Here is a 21,080-nt window from a genome sequence, read left to right as displayed (position 1 = left end):
ACTGTGTGCCCCACACCCCCACTCTGGAACAGTGGAGACTAGATAGAGAATAGAAAGAACAGTAAGAGACTGTAATCCAAGTACAGGACTTGGGAGTCGACTGGATACTGTGGTTGATCATTATGAGGTGTGGCTGGAGGAGTCGGAAGGACCACCCGCTAGATCTTAATTGTCACCACTTACTGGGCACTTATTTATGTCCAAAACTACACTACATGCTTTAATATAGACACATCTGTTCTCCACAATAGCCCAGTATGGTAGGTTCCAGAAATTAAACTTGCCCAAGGTCACTTGTCTGGGTGGGGCTGGAATAGACTAGTAACTCTTGTTCTTTGAAGAACGTGGAAGTGTGTTATAATCCCTTCTCCAGTGGTAACCCAGGCCATCTCAATACAACGCTCTTGCCATTGTGCAGTCCAGACTGCTTTCAACTATTGCTTTTATTCTGTACCTTCTTGCTTCTTTTCCTTCCCCAGAAGGACTGGAGTCACTGCTTCTTCCCCGTTTTTGCTCTCCTCGGGTCCTAAAGACCGGCATCCTGGTATTGCCTGGGTATGCTGCCAGAAGTGGGGCCTTTCATGCTCTCAGACTGCACAGCCTCTTTTGTCCTCACTTAAAGACTTCTGAATGTGTACCCTTAAGAACTCCTTTTAATAAAAGAGCACACTTACTCCTTGTTACAATGCCCCCAAGGGATGTCCTCCACCCAGGCCCTTTTGGGGACACTGTCTGTACCCTATTCCATAGATCCCTCTCTTCCTGGTCATCCCAAGTAAAGTAGAAGTGGTCATTTTTGAGCTGCTTATAGTAACATCAAAACGTTCTAATATTCTGTCGATTTTTGTGATAGGATGATGATGTATAGTTCTATTTTGTATTCATTTGTGTTACATAATGAATACAGATGCCCATAATCCACATCTGTTAACATCCTGATGTCTTTTCTTCCAGACTACTTTTCTATGCTTATAAATATACATTTGTATTATAAAATAGGATTATGTGGTCTTAAAAAAATTTTTTTTAAAGATTTTATTTATTTGTCAGAGAGAGAAAGAGCACAAGCAGGGGGAGCAGCAAGCAGAGAGAGAAACAGACACCTGCTGAACAGGGAGTCCAACTCAGGGCTTGATCCTGGGACCCTAGGATGATGACCTGAGCTGAAGACAGATGCTTAACCAACGGAGCCACCCAGGCATCCTTGTGGTCTTAAAATTTGCTTTTTTCCACTCAGAAGTATCTTTTTTTTTTTTTTAATTTATTTATTTGACAGAGAGAGATCACAAGCAGGCAGAGAGGCAGGCAGAGAGAGAGAGAGAGAGAGAGGGAAGCAGGCTCCCTGCTGAGCAGAGAGCCCAACGCAGGACTCGATCCCAGGACCCCGAGATCATGACCTGAGCCGAAGGCAGCGGCTTAACCCACTGAGCCACCCAGATGCCCCCAGAAGTATCTTTATGAACATCTTTCCATGTCAGTAAATATACTTGGATCACATGATTGCTGAGAAAAGTAGAGTCTAGTTACCAAGGCAAAATGCCACTTAGAGTGGCAGGGCTCCTGTTTGGACTGGACATGGGTACGGCAGGTGCAGCTGGAGACCCAGGTGACTCATCCATTGTGTGGCAGGAGGTAACATCCAGCAAAGCATGCTACAGGCGTTAAGGCAGCACCAGCATCCAGTTTAATTCTTTTCCAACAAGAAGACTCTTCACACTTTCTGTATTTCCAATCCATTCATTCTTCCACCAGTGAATCATCTTGTCAGTAAAGATTTAAACAGTAAAATCAAGCAGTTTTCCTCTGTAAGTTTTTTTTTTTTTCAGACCTGGGTACTATTTGATGAAGCAGTTCCTTCAGTGTCTTCAGGAGAGTAATAGGGTGAGAGATTTAATTCCCAATATAGCTGCTAATCCTGTTTAATTCCCAGAAGTCTTTCAGTCCTAGGTGGTTTGTCCTTTCTTTCTTAGTTGAAAGACCGGTGAGTCACAGACCACAGGAACGGAGGGCACAAAGGTACCGGAGTTCGTGGCTTATTGGGAGGTAGTGCTGTTCTTTATTTATAGGAACGCTTTCAGAGTATGGGACATTGAATTTTACTTCGTCAAGCATGTTTCCTCTGTTATCATGGTACAGCCCTGGCAGTCTCCAGGTTGTTTGCAATCTTACATGTATCAATTAATTCCATTTTGACCCAGGTGAAAGTGACCTCTCTCAGATGTGTAAGTGTGTGTCTTTCAATCCAGAAAGTGGGTGGTAGTGTTTTCATATGCAGCCTGGATATTTGTCTAGCAGAGGATCTGTGAAATAGTAAATTTTCTGACAACTGAGAATTTACACATGGACAGACATGGGTAGAAGAGCAGAGGGGGGAAAAAAAGAGGATTAGGTTCTTATGTAAAAACAAAATTTGTTCTATGCATGTAGATTATGTCAGATATGATGAAATACCATTTATGCAAATACATGTAAAAGTCTGGTGAGTTCTCTCAATTTCTACCAATACTTTCAATCCTTGATGATACTATCCACAATTACAGTACTATATAGTTTCAGTCATACTGCGCCTTTGTCATATTTAAAAGAAAGAAAACCCCAGCAGGATTCCCCATGTAATTTTGTGACATGCAATGATTAACTTGTTTTAATGTATATCTGCGGGGTTTAAAGTGTCCAGTATTTTGCTTCCTCTTTCTTATTTTCCTTATTAATCTTTGGATAAAAATCCCTTGTTTCCCATGTAACTATCATTAGATCTGGGCTCTCCTTTCTTCTCATTTTGTCCTTATAAGGCTATCCTGTTTTATCACTTCCTGCTTCAGCTCCTGACTTTTTCTCTCTTCCCCTCTCCGTCTCCAGTCTCCCGGGCTGGATGCTTTCTCCATGTGGCAGGGCTGTAACTGTTCACAGCTGTCTGAAACGCCAGTGGACCAGGAGCTGCTTAGAGTTCTTTCATTTTACAAAGAACAACATGTTTGAATGTTTCACCAGGCAAGTTATAACTGGCACTGACTTCTTGTTCTTCTAGAACACTGAAAATCTCCCCCAGCACTGCAGGAGGGGAATCCTGACTGTGTTAAAGAAGAAGTGGGAGAACCCAGCCCAGGGCACAGAGTCTCACACAGACACCCTGCGGAACGGCAGCGCCGAGGTCAGACACGGAGGCAGCGGTCCTGCCGGTGACTTGTCTAGAAGCTCTGCCTCTGAGGCCGAAACTGACCAGGAAGGAAAAGCCCACCCCAGACCTAGACTTGGATCTCCTCCTGAAGCCCTTACTCAGTGTCTGTATCCCCGCACTGAGGCCAGTGAGCGTCTTAAAGACCACTCGAAAGAAAGTAAAAAAATGGAAAATTGTCTAGGAGAATCCAGGCATGAAGTAGGAAAACCTGAAATCAGTGAAAACACAGAAGCCTCAAACAAAATAGAGAAATACAATGTGCCGCTGAACAGGCTTAAGATGATGTTTGAGAAGGGTGAACCAGCTCCAACCAAGGTAAGGACTGGGCCGGTGGCAGGCTTGAGAAAGTCAATTCACGTGATTTAAACAAAGCTGTTTTTCTGATCTAGACAGTTCGAGCGGTGTGGCCAGTATGTCTTTTGATTCAGAATTAAATGAATTAACGAAAAGCCTCGAATTATTTACATAGATGCTAAGGTTTGCCAATCTTTGACCCAGTTTCAAGTGAAACTTACACACTGGGATTCAGGTTAATATCTAGAAACAAAGAGTTTGATGCCGATTGGATCTTGTGTTTTTGTACGCGTGCCCTTTTAATTTGTCTTCCTGTGCCTTTTGTCATTTGTAGCTTTGGGGGGTGGAATTACTGCTGAATATCTCTCCGCCTGGACACAGCTGCAGGCTGAGTGTTAAGGCCAGAGTTTAACATTAAGACTGAGGCTCAGTTGTCTCTTTGCTAGCTGCCTCCTTCTCTTCTCAACTTCCTCATCTGTGCCTCCCAACAAATGTTTTCTATCAGCTAAAATCCTCTCCCAGGAAAAATCAATGAGGATAGCCAGACTAGCTGTAGCCTTCAGGAGTTTTGACTTGCAAATGCACAGGGTTGCATTTTCCTACAACTGCTAATGAAATTTGATCCTTCATGTGGATTGCAGACCGGGTACCCAGAGGGAATTACTTAACTAGAAAATGAGTTACATATGCGGGTGACTTATAACACAATCCAGGGGCTGCAGAACTGGTAAATTTTTCCAGTTTTCTCATACTTTCCTGCATCTCTGGCTTTGTACTTGGGGATGGTTTGTTACAACAGTCATTATAATGAAATAAACAGATCTGACAGGAAGCAAAGCCCTCATTTTCTCTAGATTCCATCTAGATGGGAAAGCTGAAATTTTTTAAGCTAAATATTTGGCCCAAATCCCTACATGTGTGAAGTAATGGTATAAGACCTGCTTTCTGAGACAAAAATCTCTATAACTCATCCTCTAATCCTCAGTTTTGTTTGACGTGACTTCGTTTCTCTCTTCCCATGACTTACAGTGCCTGTAGCTTTCCTGCCTAGGAAAGTTCTTGGGAGTTTAAAGGATTGTCTACTTTGAGGATATAGTAAGAATTTTTAAAGGTTTGCAAACCTAGAACCCTTTCCTGTGCATGAGTTTTAGCTCTATTTTAACATTAAAGCCAGTTGGCAAAAGATGGAGCCACAAAGTGGTTTTATGACTTTCCTTAAAACTCTCATCCCTCTCAATTTTTAGTCCTCTAGGCCTACCAACTCCCTCTTTCTCCTTTATGGTCTTAATTAAAAAAAAAATAAATAAATAAATTTTAAATTTAAATGGGAAGAAGAATTTTAAGTGGAAGGAAAAATATGTCAGAACTCCTAAATAGAGAGGAAGGGGTTTTGTTGTGACTCAAAGCACCATTGTAAGCCTCCTCCTCAGAGACCCTGTTAGGGGCAGGACGGCTGATGTCATGCCAGAACACACAATGTCGATTCAGTGCAAAAGCCTGGTGCGTGTCGAAACTGGCCTAAGGTAGGAAATGACTGGGATTGCAGCAAACAAAAATGCTGATTATGTGTAAGGATCTGGTGAGAGACTCTTTTCTCATAAATGTCTGGTGAAAGATGGGTCAGAACAAGCCTATCACTTTGTGGCTGGTCAGAATAGAGAAAGACTCTTCATGTAAAGAAAGATCCTTCTAGATCTGTAATAGCACAGAGCAGGTAACTTGATTGTTATTGGTATAGGAAGATGGGGGCGTGGAGGGAGAGTGTCTTAAGATTGACCTGGGCTTTCTTAGGTGCCCTTTAAAACTTCCTGATTAAATAGTCATTTGCCACTTAATGGACTTCTTAGTAAAAGAGAGCTGCCCTTGGTTTTATAGCTATTTCTAAATAAGCATCCTTATCCATGTTAGACCCATGGGTAGTTTACTTTAAAAAGTATTGTCTAATATTTTAAAAAAATGTTTAAAAAGAAGTTTTGTCTACTTTAGCCTAAGGATTAACTCATTAGTTTGAAACTATGTTATGGTTATTATTAATATAATTTCAGCTTTAATATGGATAAGGCTTTAATCGGTAAGTTACATAATTGGCTCTTTGGAAGGAAGCTCTGAGAAATATGGTAGGGACACTGGAAATCTCTTTAGGAGTAAGAGTCTGCAAGAGAGAATGTATACCTCAGAGCTAACAAATGAGTACCTCCGTGAGACAAGTAAGTAAATACGGTAGGTACAAATTGTGTGACTCTTTGGTTCCGTAATTAAATTTTAGAGAACTGGACTGAATCTCAACTAACTAACTGGGCAGGGTCAGGGAGCACATAGATAATGGAAATAATATTCTAATGTTGTGTCCTCCTAAATCTTTTTCTCAGTTATTTACAGGAGACAAAGTTAATTGGCTTGAGTTCCACTTTTCTTAGTCTCTCTTGCTCCCTTTTGCCTGAGATGGTTCTGTTCTTGTCCACTTTTCTTCCTGATCTCTGCCCTCCTGTTTTTTTCTCTCTCCTTGTGAAATCTCATCTCTTTCCTTGACTCCAAGAGGTGAATCCCCAAACTGGATTCTAATCCTCAGTTCTTAACCCAAGCTTCAGCCTCATATTTCGGGTTGCCTGCCAAATCAGACATCTCTCCTTTAATATCCCTTAGGCAGCCACATTCAAGAAGGCTAAAAAAGAATCCATTGTCTTTCCAAAAAAACCTGCTTTACTCCGGTGTTCCTTCATGCATTACCATGCACCAAATCTCTTTGTCCTTAAAACTTGAAATCAGTTCTCCTGCCTGCCTGCTCTTCCCAATCAGTCACTTACTAAGCCATCTAAATAAGCCTACCCTTGGGGTGCCTGGATGGCTCAGTCAGCTGGGCATCTGCCTTCAGTTCGGGTCTTGGAATCGAATTCCCACATTAGGCTCCCTACTCAGCAGGGAGTCTGCCTCCCCCTTTTCCCCCCACTGTGTTCTCTGTGTCTCTCAAATAAATAAATAAAATCATTAGGTAAATAAATCAATAAATAAGGTATCTCTCAAATATGGGCCATTCTATCTGGTATCATAGTATTGCTATGACCTTCCCTATCAGCCTCTTCTCTTTCTTCCCATGCCTAGCCCCCATTACTGCCTTCTGAAATCTTTCTTCTCAAGGTCAGTCAAAATTGGGAGACCTTGGGGCCCCTGGGTGGCTCAGTAGGTTAAATCCTCTGCCTTTGGCTCAGGTCATGATCCCGGGGTCCTGGGATTGAGCCTCTTGTCAGGCTCTCTGCTCAGCAGGGAGACTGCTTCCCTTCCTCTCTCTGCCTGCCTCTCTGCCTACTTGTGATCTCTGTCAAATAAATAAACAAAATTTAAAACAAAAACAAAAACAAAAACAAAACAAAACTGGGAGACCTTACCTTGGTTTCTCTCAGATAAATTAACCCTTCTATACCTATAGATTTTCTTTTTACTTCTGTTTGGGCATTTATATCATGCTTTCCTTTAATAATCATGTGTAAATTTGTATACTCCTGGGGCATCTGGGTGGCTCAGTCAGTTAAGCATCTGACTCCATTTCAGCTCAGGTCATGATCTCAGGGTGGTGGGATTGAGCCCCCTATTGACCTCTTCACTGAGGCAGGAGGGGATTCTGCTTGTACCGCCCACCCTGCTCTTCCTTCCCTCCACTCCCTCTCCTCTATCTCTAAAAAATAAAATCTTGGGGCACCTGGGTGGCTCAGTGGGTTAAGGAATTGAGCCCCGCTTTGGGCTCTCTGCTCAGCAGCAAGCCTGCTTCTCCCTCTCCCCTCTCTTTGCCTGCCTGTCTGCCTACTTGTGATTTCTGTCTGTCAAATAAGTAAAAATAAAAATATTAAAAAAAAAATATTTTTAAAAATAAAAATAAAAAAATAAAATCTTACTAAAAAATTTGTATACTCCCGAAGTCTGTAATTTCTTTCAAAAAAGTAATGATGTTTTTCTTCCCCAATGGTTAGTACAATGACTTAGCTCTTAGTGCTTACTTAATAAAAGGAAGAAACAAATCTTAGAGTTCAGACAGCTTATAAATAGTAAGAACTGATTAAGTGTTCTTCCTTACTTATTCTCTACTTTTAGTGAATGGATACATCATTCAGGTCAGATAGTTTAGTTGAACATGATGGCTCTAATTCCTAAGAGCAAATGAGCAGTGGGTGGATTAACCTACCGGCATTACTAGGAAGAAGAAACACCCCCACCCCAAGCCCAGTGGCTTATACTGAGGTGGTCTAGCAATCCTAACTTCATGTATATGTTGATCTGGATTTTAGATAGCTGAGATAACTATCCTGGACATCCTTTTATGAAAAAGATAGCTGATTAAGTAGCCATTAACCAACATTTGCTTATCCTCATGTTGATATTTGAATCCATAATCTTTAGAAACCAGGATGTGGGGGCACCTGGGTGGCTCAGTGGGTTAAGCCTCTGCCTTCAGCTCACGTCATGATCCCAGGGTCCTGGGATTGAGCCCCGCATCAGACTCTCTGCTCACCGGGGAGGCTGCTTCCTCCGCTCTCTCTCTGCCTGTGTCTCTGCCTACTTGTGATCCCTGTCAAATAAATAAATAAAATCTTTAAAAAAAAAAAAAGAAAGAAACCAGGATGTGGTTATTAAAAAAAAATTAAGTACCTCTTCTTTTATGCTCTGGAATGACCAGGAGCACGTAAGGAGCATGTGACAGGCTCATTCAGTATCACTTCTTTCTGTTTGGTTCCTAATATATTTGGTTCACACAATCTTTGGACAGGAAAGACCAAATATTTGGGTGACCTTTTTCTGCCTTCATCACCTATTTAAATTATTATCTTCTGTTTTGGTCAAGATCGAACCACTTAGGTGTAACGCAAGAAAATAAGACTAGACCGTGAATATCTGTTGATACTTTCATACAGATGTGGAATACTTCTTCTTCCATGAAATATTTCCATTTTCTAGGAGAGAAGTTTGATAAAGGAAGAAAGGAGAGGAGAGGAAAGAGTACCTCCTCACCAAAAATCACTATTCCTAAAACACATAATCTCATTCAATTTGCTCGTTCTTTGGAGACTAACCGTGGATGGGAAGTCACAATGAGGAAATAATGATGTTTGTCCATAAGTGAAAAGAATTAAACTATTTAGGCATTTTTTCTTTCTCCTTTTCCCCCCATTATTCATGATATATTTTAATGCTATATTTTAGTCATATTTTAATTGTGTTAACTTGTCTTACACTACAAAGGCAAAAACAGTACATTCAGCTAAAATAAAAGTATCTAAAATAAAAATGGAAGTTTCCCTTGTCCCAGCCCCTTTTTCACTTGTTTGCTACTTTTTTCACTTTGGAATCCTAAGCCCTTAAACTTCCCTTAGAATTTCTGTTCCTCGGGGCAGCTAGGTGGCTTAGTGGGTTGGGCCTCTGCCTTCTGGGCTCAGGTCATGATCTCAGAGTCCTGGGATCGAGCTCGACGGGGAGCCTGCTTCCCTCCCTGCCCACTTGCCTCTCTGCCTACTTGTGATCTCTCTCTCTTTCTGTCAAATAAATAAATAAATCTTTAAAAAAAAAAAAAAGAATTTCTGTTCTCTTATCACCAGGCTCATTGTATGAGTGGGTAGCACCAAAACACCAACAAAATCAGCACTTGTTAATATGAGAGTAAAACCATCCTTCTTCAAACAGTCCAAAATTTTTGTGATTTTCTTCATGTAATTTCCTGGAAGTGACATTTGGTATTTGGTTTAGTTTTCTGTAACTTATACAGAACAGTGTATACATGCTGGTGTCCTGGAGTGAGCCCTTGAGAAAGGAAGGCAACCAAGCTGAAGTCTGATCTATGTTCATTAGATATTTTGTCCATAGCCAATCAATCTGTAATCTACATCAAGGGAACAGTTTTTATTTGCCTTCTTGAAGAATGGGTAGGTGTCTGTAGGGAATCTGTACATTGTTATAAAATTATCCATGACATTTTATTTTCTTCTTTCTTGGTTAACAACTACATGTGTTCTCTTACCCACTTAATGTTATCTTAGTAACATTTTTCTTCTGTGTCTTTAATGGCTTAAATAAGTTATTTGAAACTATATTCCAAGAAGAATAAAATTCTGAGGATATTCATAATTGCTATTAATTGCATACTTTTTTTTTAAAGATTTTATATTTATTTATTTGACAGAGAGAGAGATCACAAGTAGGCAGAGAGGCAGGCAGAGAGAGAGGAAGGGAAGCAGGCACCCTGCTGAGCACAGAGCCGGATGTGGGACTCGATCCCAGGACCCTGATATCGTGACCTGAGCCGAAGGCAGTGGCTTAACCCACTGAGCCACCCAGGCACCCCTAATTGCATACTTTTAAGCTATAATTTTAAGTTGGACTTAAGGAGGAAAGGGACTTGAATAACTGTCAGTATCACTGTAGGGTGTTTCATTTGAGAGAAAGCATGAGCACAAGCAGGGGTGGGGAGTGGGGAGGGGCTGAGGGAAAAGCAGACACCCTGCTGAGCAGGGAGCCCTAGGTGTGCTCCATACCAGGACTCCGAGATCAAGACCTAAACCAAAGTTAGATGCTCAACAAACTGAACCACCCAGGGACCCATAATATAGTCATCTTAATGTAGAGGGGGGAGTATATCTTTAGTTTGCTTATCAGCATATCATAAATCTTATATTGACCCCAAATTACACCTCCAATAGATACATTCCTAGAGCTTTAAATATGGATACAGTAACTGGTTTTGTTAAATAAACATAAGAATTATCTTTGTTTTTTTCTATCAATGCTACCTTTCTCATATGTCCTACTAAAAGTAATTTTTTTTTTGCTGATTTATTATATTCATCCATGATTTATAAACTTCTATAATTTCAAAATGTAAGTTCACTGTTCTCAGTGTTATTTTGACTGGTCTTTCTCTAGCAGATCATTTCTGGTAAAGATGCCATACCAGTGTAAATTAAATTTTATTTACCCTTAATTAGTAACTGAGTAATTCTTCCATCTTTCGTGGTAAGGTAGTAATGGGTCTGGGTATAGAGATGCTGATCAAGCAATTCTGATATTTCTCACTGTATGTTGCTCTAAGTGGCTGTTCTTGATATACCAGCTGGAGTCCAGTCATCTCTTTTCTGTTTACTTTCTTTTTTCTTTTTAATATTTTATTTATTGATTTATTTGTCGAGAGAGAGAGAGAGAAAGGAGGTAGAGATGGAGGGAGAAGCAGGCTCCCTCGAGCAAGGAGTCTGATGCGAGACTTGATCCCAGGACCCTAGGATCATGACCTGAGCCTAAGGCAGCTACTTAACTGACTGAGCCACCCAGGCGTCCCTTCTGTTTACTTTCAAGCCAAGTACTTACAGGTTTTTAGCCAGTTTCATTACAATAAAACATTTTGAAAAGTTAACAACAACAACAAAAATATTGAAAAGAAATGTCAAAGGGGCACCTGGGTGGCTCAGTCAGTTAAGCCTCTGCATTTGGTTCAGGTCATGATCTCTGGGTCTTGGGATTGAACCCCACATCGGGCTTCTGCTTCTCTCACTTTCTCTCTACCTCTGTCTCTTCCCACTGCTCATTCTCTCTCTCTCATAAATAAAATCTAGAAAGAAAGAAGAAGAAAACAAAAGAAAAGAGGAAAGGAAAGAAAAGAAAAGAAAAATAGAAAGATAGAAAAAAGAAAGAAAAGGAATGTCAGAGGACTGGAATGTTCTGTAAGCAAAGTTGGCTCCATGAAGTTTGGAGTGGTCAGAAAGACTTCACTTACCCCTCAAATATGACCTCCTTTATCTTTGTGGAATCAGACTCACTCCTAGATTAGACAGTATAGGTATGTATGTCCAGATGAATATTTTAGTCATTTCCTCTAGTCTTCTAATTCATCAATGAGTTACAATGAGTGAAAAATCCCTATTAATATCTTTGACATAAGTCCTAAAACTGTACAGGACTGTAAAGTTCTTTAATCCAGCTCACTGCTCTCAGGATATTAAAATTCCAAATTTGCAGATGGAAACAGTAATCAGAGACATTAACTGACATGCCCAATGTGATTGCCTCATTAATATCGGAACAAGGACTGAAATTGTTTAATAACCCTGTCTCTACCATATAACAATGTCTTCATTAATATTGTAATAACTGTTTATTAAGTAAAAACAATTGGCTATGACCTGCCTTATCTGAAATCTAAGGAAATCGGCAAAAATTTAAAACATATCAATAATTGTATTCTCAAAGACTTTAACTCTCTATCTTCCCTCTTCCCACATTTTGCAGTCTTGTAACTGAATTCAAAGCATCAGGGTAATGAAGAGAATACATACGTTGGAATGTAAGAGATTTGTACTAAAACTCTTGAGTCAGAAACTTCTCTGTCCTCCTTCCCCTGCCATACACAGTAAACACAGAAAGGAGGGAAAAAAGCCAAGTAACCCTGGAAAAGCCAGTAACCTTCACTAGGAAAAAAGAATAGAACAGCTGAGTACAATGATATCCTATTAGTGCATAAGTAGTTTTTACATGGTTTTCATCCCTGTGTGCTCACTGTTTCATGTGCTTTATCTTTTGTTTGGTCTTTTTTATATAACCTTTCTATGTATTTTCCTAGTTCATGTGATTATCCTTTTATGGCAGTGTAGTATTTCATTAGAGTTTAATCATGCCCCAGTAATTAGATATTTTTTTAGTCTAATTTAAAAAATTTAAAGCATCTTGGCAGAAACATTTTGTTTTGAGCTTTTTGGGAGGAGGGCAATATTACTGAAATGGTGTTCTCATGATCAAAAGCCATAATTCATTAAACGTTCTTTTTGGGGCGCCTGGGTGGCTCAGTTGGTTAAGTGTCTGCCTTCAGCTCAGGTCATGATCTCAGGGTCCCTGGATTGGCCAGGGTTGGGCACCCTGCTCAGCGGGGAGTCTGCTTCTCCCCCTCTGCCTCTGCCCCTCCCCCTGCTTATGCTCTCCCTCTCTCTCCCAAGTGAATGAACAAAAAATCTTAAAGAAAAAAAAAAAGTTCTTATATATTTTCAGCTGGTTCTCAAAAATTACACTACTTTATAACACGACTAGTGCAATCTAAGGACATAGTTAATTCTCCAGCACCTTGTCAGCATTTGGTTTTTATCATTTTTATCTATTTATATTAATAAATATTGAAGTATTGCCCTCCTTTCTTTTTTTTTTTTAAGATTTTATTTATTTATTTGAGAGAGATAGAGAGAGCACAAGCAGAGGAAGGGGTAGAGGGAGAGGGAGAATCAGATTCCCTGTTGAGCAGGGAGCCCGGACCTGGTGACCTAGGCCTATCCAGGGACCCTGGGATCGTGACCTGAGCTGAAGGCAGACACTTAACCAGCTGAGCCACCCAGGCACCCCATCCTTTCTTTTCTTTTTTTCCTAACTGTAAGAGTAACTTATAATTTTTGTAGAATGCTTAGAAATACAGAAAAGATAAAGAAATCCTACAACCTGGATATAAAGAGCTCCTTCTTTATGTATTATTTTACTTAAAAGAGCTCCATTTTTTTCTGTTTTCTTCTGCCTGAAGAAGGAAATGTTTGTCTCTCAGTACTTTGAGAAATTAAGGATAGGTTTTATCTACACCCTATGCACAGTTCAACAAAGTCCCATTTTCCCTAAAAGTCACCCTCTACCCTTGACTTTGGAGGGATGAGAGTCTGAAAGAAGTCAAAGTTGAAAGTCTGAAGGAAGTGGCTGAGAGAAGTATAAGGAAAATTAAAGTGTTAAGAATCAATTTTTAGGGAGCCTGAGTGGTTCAGTTGGTTGAGCGACTGCCTTCGGCTCAGGTCATGATCCTGGAGTCCTGGGATCGGGTCCCACATCAGGCTCCCTGCTTGGTGGGGAGTCTGCTTCTCCCTCTGACCCTCTCCCCCTCATGCTCTTTCTCTCTCTCATTCTCACTCAGATAAATAAATAAATTCTTTAAAAAAAAAAAAAAGAATCAACTTTTAGACAGAATTTTTCCTAAAAATTAGGGAGATAGGAAATCCTGCTTTTTACTTGATATTTAGGACATCACTTACTTTATTCCCTTAAGAAAATTTTTCCAGAGGGCTGCCTGAATGGCTCAGTTGGTTAATAGTCTGCCTTTGGCTCAGGTCATAATCTCGGGGTCCTGGGATCCGAGTCCCACATTGGGCTCCCTGCTGTCCCTCTCCCTGTGGCCCTCCACCCCCACCTCTACCCCTGCCCGTTCCTGCTGTCTGTCTCTCTTTCTCAAATGAAATCTTAGAGAGAAGACAGTTTTCCAGAGGAAAGAAATTCTACAGACTACTGGCTAAAAGCCCTAAGCTCTTTTTCTTTTATTGGTATGTGTTGTTGCATTTGGTTTATGGATTCTGAGAGTAATTTCAAGGGGCCGTCCCACTAATGAGAGTTACTGCAGTCAGCTGACAGGAAGGAGGACTTGTGGGGTGGGGTGAGGCCAAGCCTTAGGAAATTCCAGAAAGTCTTGAAGTATCTTGTCTTTTCTCTCTTCTTTTAACAGGCTCCCTCAGGCATCTGAGTAAACAGGGCTGAAACGTGATAAAAATGTGTTACAGAAGAGTATTTCAGTAACAGAATTGCTGCTTTTTTTTTCTTTTTGTGTTCTTCTGCTTCCTTGAGAAATATTAGAGGAAACTCCTCCTTCTTCCTGTACCTCAGATTACCACTTGTAAAATGAGAATCACAAAATTCATTGTAAATGCATTGGAGTTCTTGTTATTCTTAATATTTGAGTGATTTCAGGGTGAACCAGTTTTGAAAGAAATGTTTAGTGCTTCATCTGGGATCTCATTAAAAGCTTTCCTGTCTCAGAGCTGTGTTCTTCCTCAGAACCAGTGTCAGTATAACTTTGATTTCCAGAGACATTTCTATTTTCCTTTAAAACCAAATAGCTTTTCACATTCACTTTTTCAGTACTTGGAAGAAAAGAATTAGGAATACTAATACCCTCATGTACCAGAAGGCTTTAAAAAAGGAAAAAGCTCTTAACTTTATTTAAACTGAAGATTTAAACTGAAAGCTAGCAAAGATGGAAAATTGTATGCATCTAAAACCAAAGTAAGCCTCTGCCCTGGCAAGGCATATGTTCTGGTTCTAAATGGGCTTGTTCCTGGTAACGCCAGTGCAGGGACTCTGTATGCAGCAGAGGGCTTTGAATATGAGTACAGACAGAAATCTGAGCTATCTGCAGGTTGTGACACATAACACATAGTCTTAGAATTGTACTTGAACTTTACCTTTGACAGAATGTAAATATTTGAAATACTGCTTCATTATTAAGGATGCAGAACCTAGTCTCCTTTGGGTTTTGTTTTTTTTTTAAAGATTTTATTTATTTATTTGACAGACAGAGATTACAAGAAGGCAGAGAGGCAGGCAGAGATAGAGGAGGAAGCAGGCTCCCTGCGGAGCAGAGAGCCCGACGCGGGGCTCGATCCCAGGACTGTGGGATCGTGACCTGAGCTGAAGGCAGAGGCTTCAACCCACTGAGCCACCCAGGCGCCCCAGTCTCCTTTGGTTTAAAAAAAAAAAAGACGTATTTCCAGGTGTTCTTCATTTTTTTGAGCCCAGAAAATTTTAATTTTGGTAGTAATCATCTCACAGTGAAGCAGCGTGGAATAAGTCTTCGGAATTTCCTTTACTTTAATTGTCTGCAAATGAAAAATACTTTGAAAATTAAAAAAGGTGGATGGGGAGGGTGTCCTGACAAATTTATCTTTTCATTTTGGCTGATGATCTTCATTTCTAGATGGGGGGCTGCTCCCAGAGCAAGAGTGTGTTGTGTTTTATGAGTCAAGTTCATGTGGTTGATGTTGGTGCAGCTGACGTGAGTGTGATGGGGCAAGGTTAGAGCTGCTACAGCATCTTTTATTTCTTATTATGAAAAATGTAATTAGCAAAGCTAACTGGAGACAAATTATATGAAATGTATATTGAATTTGCAAGGAAGTATTGTCATTGGTCAGGGGAGGACTTGAAAAAGTTCACAGTCTTACACTTGACTGTTGAGTTAATTAGTCCGTTGAACGTAAACATTTAATAACTATTTACTAATGTTGTGTTCAGAAGGGTACTGCTTTACTCTTCTGTCCTACCGGATTTCAGATATCCTTCCCACTTCAAGTTATCTGGAAATAAATTGAGATTTGAATGATAGGATCTGGTTGAAGGCTGTCATTGCAAGCTGAATAAACATGACATATTCTCTGTGTACTATTGTCTGGGAACATTCTGTGACACTAAATGGCCTTCTTTTAAGTTACTTTTCCAGTCTTAAAAATTATAATTTGTAACTTTAACTAGAGATCTAACCTAGATATGAGAGAGATAAACTCAAAAAATAATTTATTAAAAAAAACTGTACCATCTGCATTTCTTATTTAAAAAACAAAAACATGGTCCCTGCCCTCCTAGGCTTCCAGTCCAATGGAGGGACACACAATAAACATTGTAGTGGAAGTGTGACCAGGAACCTTGGAAACAGAGGAAGGACTATTTAGATTTATGTAGGAGAGGTAAGGTGGACTTCGCTGTTGCTCAGCCTCCACTGAGTCTTGAAAGAACAAAGAGAAGGGTATAAGGGGAATGGGGGAAGGGAACTCATTTACAAGCTGGTAAAGTTTGCTTCTCCTGGAGGGTAAAGGGTGAGAAAGGGAATACTCAGGGGAGGTAGGGACTAGATGTAGAACTGGTCTTCTGTGACATACTAAGCACTTTAGATTTAGTTCAAGGAATGATTACAGGAATTTTTAAAGCATTTTGAACAAGAGAGTAATATACCGTTATATTGGGGAGTAATTACATGATGTGGGATAATGGCAGCATCATAGAGACTTGCTTAGAAGGTATAGAGGAACCAATTAGAAATGTAATACAGTAGTCCAGGGAAAAGATGAAGATGTGAACCAAAGCAGCAACAGCAGAGATAAAGTGGGAGGAGAAGGGAAACAAACAGCAAATACTGCCATCCGGACTTGACAATTTGGGTAGGCATCTGCGTGTTGTCTGGGACATGAGGATTCCCCTCCATGGCTGGTTAAAGTGCATAGTTTTCTGGTGAAGCTGGTTAGGCAGTGATTATTACCACAGAGAATTACGTATATATAGTTATTTATTTCTCCCTGGATGCCTGTGAATATGTAGTACTTTGTATTTATAATGCTAAAAACACATTCTGTGGAATATAAAAACTAATACAAAATATAATCTCTTGTGGATTTTTTTTTAAAAGATTTTATTTATTTATTTGACAGAGAGAGATCACAAGTAGGCAGAGATAGAGAGAGAGAGGAGGAAGCAGGCTCCCTGCTGAGCAGAGAGCCCAATGTGGGACTCAATCCCAGGACCCTGAGATCATGACCTGAGCCGAAGGCAGCGGCTTAACCCACTGAGCCACCCAGGCGCCCGTGGATTTTTTTAATAAAGGAGATTTGCAGGCCTTTTTTTTTTTTTTAACATTCATCAAGATATTCCACCTTCTATTTAAAGCTTATGAATGGGTTTTGTTTTCTAAGCAGGTTCTTCGGTCCCAGAGCCGTGGTGCAGGTGGAAGGAAGATCTCTGAAAACAGCTTTTCTCTGGATGATTTAGAACTGGGCCCTGGTAAGTTGCGTTCCATGTGCATGGGGTTCTCTAGGAAGTACTTATTAGTAACAATAACTTTTGGCCTTAAAGCCAATGCTTTTAGAGGAAGAATGGCACAAATTAAAAGTAACTGTGTTTGTAATAGCCGAGGGGCCCCTTGTGGGATAACGAGGGAAGTACCGCTGACCATTTTGGCTCTGCGGTCATCTGGGACTTGAGGCTGCCATGATGGGCTGCAGTGTCCTCTGTCAAGATCGGTAATCCTATATTACCACTGGTAACGTAACACCTCAAGAGCATAGTTATTATATTTGGAAGGCAGCCTTTACAGGCATTACACAAAAGAAGAAAAAGAAATTAACAGGAAAATCATCAGTCTCCTGGTAAAGAAATGCAAATTAAAATGGCATTAAGATCTAGTTTTTTCCAATGTTAAATAAGCCAAGATGTTTAAATATATAATACTCATTTATGGAAAGGGTTCTCCTTTTAATGTTGGGAAAGTGAGCAACTATTACCTAGTAAGTAAGTTATCTTCCCGATTTTCCTCTTTGTACCCTTCATAGAAGAAATGGATTACATCAAATTCCAATAGCCCCAAATTTAAAATCTTGAAACCAGTCAAATCACATATTATCTTCTGATAGAGCACATTATTCATGTGCTTCCAGGTCAGTTGTCATCTTCCACATTCAACACAGAGAAAAGCGAGAGCAGGCGAAATCTGGACTTACCACGCCTATCCGAAACCTCCATCAAGGATCGAATGGCCAAGTACCAGGCGGCTGTGTCCAAGCAGACCGGGTCCACCAGCGCCACAGTATGTGCTCCCCATCATCCGTTCATTTCATCCAGCCAGTGGTCAATGAGCACAGAAACTAGACATGTCTCCCAGACCCCGACCAGAGAACCCTGCTCAATCCCTGGTCCCGAGTCACTCTCCTTCCGTGTAAACCCTACCCTAGATTCATTCAGAATCCTTATCATGTTCTAATCCTGACTTTGCTTTCCTAGGCCTCATTCCCCCACCCCACTCCTTCATTGGTCCTATTACCATCTAGTAATTTCATGGAGAGTTTTCCTGCCTGTTCTGCTTAATTTTGTTGTTGTTGCTAAAAAAGTAGTCGTCTGTTAGTTTTTTTTTTTGTTTGTTTGTTTTTTTAAAGATTTTATTTATTTATTTGAGAAAGAGAGAGACAGTGAGAGAGAGCACAAGCGAGGAGAAGGTCAGAGAGCGAAGCAGACTCCCCATGGAGCTGGGAGCCCGATGCGGGACTCGATCCCGGGACTCGATCCCTCCAGGACCACGCCCTGAGCCGAAGGCAGTCGTCCAACCAACTGAGCCACCCAGGCGTCCCAGTCGTCTGTTAGTTTTAACGAAACACTTGTTTTTGAGGAAAGGAGGAGAGAATATTAGCAAGAAATATAGGATATATGTGACTTTAATGTGGGATGGGGAGGTTTCTTACAGGTTTTATTAATTTAGGGGTCACATGACATAAAATAACCACTTTTACATATAATTCAGTGATTTTTGGTATATTCGCAAAGTCATGCAGCTATCATCACTAATTCCAGAACATTTCCATCACCCCAAAAAGAAACCCTATACCTGTGCAGTTGCTCCCAGTTCCCCCACCCCTCAGTCCTTCACAACCACTAATCTGCTCTCTGTCTTTATGGATTTACCTATTCTGGACATTTTATATAAATGAATCATACAATATATGGCCTACTTAATCCTCACTTCTTCTTATGATGTAATGATTTTCTAAGGAAATAGAACAGTGATTAGGTAAAGGGGAGGGAGAAGCAACAGGAAGATGACATTCTCTGTAAGCATAAAAATGTGGTATTCTAAACTAAATGGAGGGTCTTTATGTTTTCAGTTTTCCTAGCCTTACCTGGCAGGCTGACACTACAGAACTCCTTAAGGAAAGATACCTGCCATTTATTCATACCTACACATTCATAAAAGCCCTCTACATATGCATAGATATGTATCTCAAACATTTGTTCCTTCTGAGATTCAGAATACAAGCCACAAATCTCTTGGTGTCCTATGTTTTTGTTTTTTTCTTTTTAAACAAATTTGGATGATAGTATTAAATTTTATTTGTTCCCAGGCAGACTGAAATGAGTACCTATTAGAAATCATAACTTGTATTCCAGAAATTGAGCCTTCTTTTCCTCACATTATTAAATATTCCTTCTCCAATAGTACTTATTGGTAGATTGAATCTCTGGGCAATGAATAATTTCATACTGATTTTTCACTGTGGTTTTTTTAAAGAAGAGATGATGTGTGTATAACTTGGTTGTAAAATGGAACACTTTTATTCACCGACAGCGTGAAAGTGAGCAAAGTTAGACTTCTCTTAGAAGGAGGTCAAGAGATCGAACAAACAGGTGATCTCTGGAGCTTATTTCCCTCATCTCAAGATTTTGCTCCTTCTCTGTGTCCTCCTGCTATAAACATTCCAACCAGGTGACTCCCTAAGTGGAAAAACCTGCTCAGTGAGGGTTTTTGTTTTTTTTTTTTTTTTAAACTCCTAATAAGGTTTCAGCACTGCAGTTCTCCTGCTCTGTAAATTTTAAGAGTTGAAAAGTCTTTAGGAATTCTTGTAAAAAGTACATTTTATCTCATCCCAAAAGAATTTCTCAGGCCCCTTACAGAGGATGGCTGTAACAAGGCACACATTCCCCAGCATGATTCTGGAAGCAGGGCTTCAAGATGGAGTCAGGAATGAATCCTTCAGCTGTCCTGTTGGATTCTGAACCAGCTCCCCCTCATGAATGCTCCTCCGGAGGGAGCCTTGTCCCTTAGTCAGGGATCCCACATCTCAACCAGGTCCTGAATGAGGCCACTCACACTGGCCCTGTGGCCATATGTGGCTTGTTTTCTTGCCTGCCTAAAGAATCATGGAGAACAGAAAGGTACCAGACTTTCAGAAAGGTAGCAAACTAAACATAGGAAATGTCCATATTCATCTACCACTCTATTGATTTTAGATCTAGTAGGTAAAGTTAATTTTAATATTTTCCCCAAGTGTTCTTTGCAAGGAAAAGAAATGTGATTATGCTTACTCCTTATGACTATATTAATGCCTGCTTTTTTATGTTGAGGTTCTGTTCTGAGAAGTAGAATAAGGTATGTCTTTAATACAGCGTATGAATTTTATGCCAAAAGAAGCATGTTTTTGAAAGTCTCGCCAAAAAAGGTTGTTTTATGGTGTCATTAAATATAATTTCAGTTTTTATATGTGTGCATGATCCCTGTCTCTCTTTCCAGGCCGAGCATTTATATATATATGGTCAGTATATTTTCTTAATTATTGGCACTTGGCATCTCCTTTCCCCTGCTCCAGAATGGTCTTTTCTGATAAAACTCACAAGCTTTGCATTCCCACAAGCTCTGCTGCTAGAGGAGTGAATCACAAGAACATTGTGTGCTGGGGCTGGTTTCTGTGTGTGTCTTTGTTGATATGTCTGTATTCTAATGAGCACCCAGTTTTAGACTAGTGTACAAATATTTAACTCTGAGGTGTGTGTCCACAAAGCCGCTTTTGTCATTTCACTAGTCAATGGGTTTTGCTTGTGAGAATTAGGGGGTTGATTTGACCCGAGGCTTCTTAAAAGAACTTCTCTTTTACCATTCCAAATTTATTTAATGGATGTGCTATGAAGAGCGTGGAATAGGGACCTTTTTTTATTTTCGTTCACAGATTCTTTTTATTTTGTAGAATGACTTGAGAGCCAATGGCGGTGAAATCAGAACTCATAAGTTGGAGCAAAAGGAGAATGTGCCCCCAGATCCTGAGGTCTGCATCTCCCATCAGGTTGGAGAGAAGGTGGGTTGAAAAGTCTGATGTCCAGTTGCCAAGGAAGCATGTGTTCTAAATTAGATGCTTAAAATTAGAAACCACTCTAACTCTAGGCTGCAGAGTGTCTGGGAATTTGGTAACAGCTGCCAGGACAGATTGTCATTTTTGCAGGTCACATAATTTCAGCTGGGGAACTCCACAACTCATAGTGG

The 21,080-nt window shown here is 40.3% G+C and overlaps 1 protein-coding gene across 4 annotated transcripts in view; it reads left to right on the top strand.

The window, feature by feature from the left end:
* LIMA1 (LIM domain and actin binding 1) overlaps window positions 1–21,080 on the top strand; it is a 93,199-nt gene that overhangs the window by 54,147 nt on the left and 17,972 nt on the right. For 2 of the 4 annotated variants that reach the window (XM_044228695.1, XM_044228693.1), the window contains exons 4-7: window positions 3,029–3,493; window positions 16,978–17,062; window positions 17,716–17,864; window positions 20,788–20,895. In XM_044228695.1, coding sequence (XP_044084630.1) covers window positions 3,029–3,493; window positions 16,978–17,062; window positions 17,716–17,864; window positions 20,788–20,895 — 807 coding nt within the window. Of the gene's footprint in view, window positions 1–3,028; window positions 3,494–16,974; window positions 17,063–17,715; window positions 17,865–20,787; window positions 20,896–21,080 lie in introns of all 4 variants that reach the window. The other 2 variants (XM_044228694.1, XM_044228691.1) reach the window with 1 other exon arrangement.

The sequence above is a fragment of the Neovison vison genome, chromosome 12, assembly GCF_020171115.1.
Source record: "Neovison vison isolate M4711 chromosome 12, ASM_NN_V1, whole genome shotgun sequence".
Lineage (NCBI taxonomy): Eukaryota > Metazoa > Chordata > Mammalia > Carnivora > Mustelidae > Neogale > Neogale vison.
Note: the sequence above shows the minus strand (reverse complement) of the source record. Positions and strands in the feature narration are given on the sequence as shown.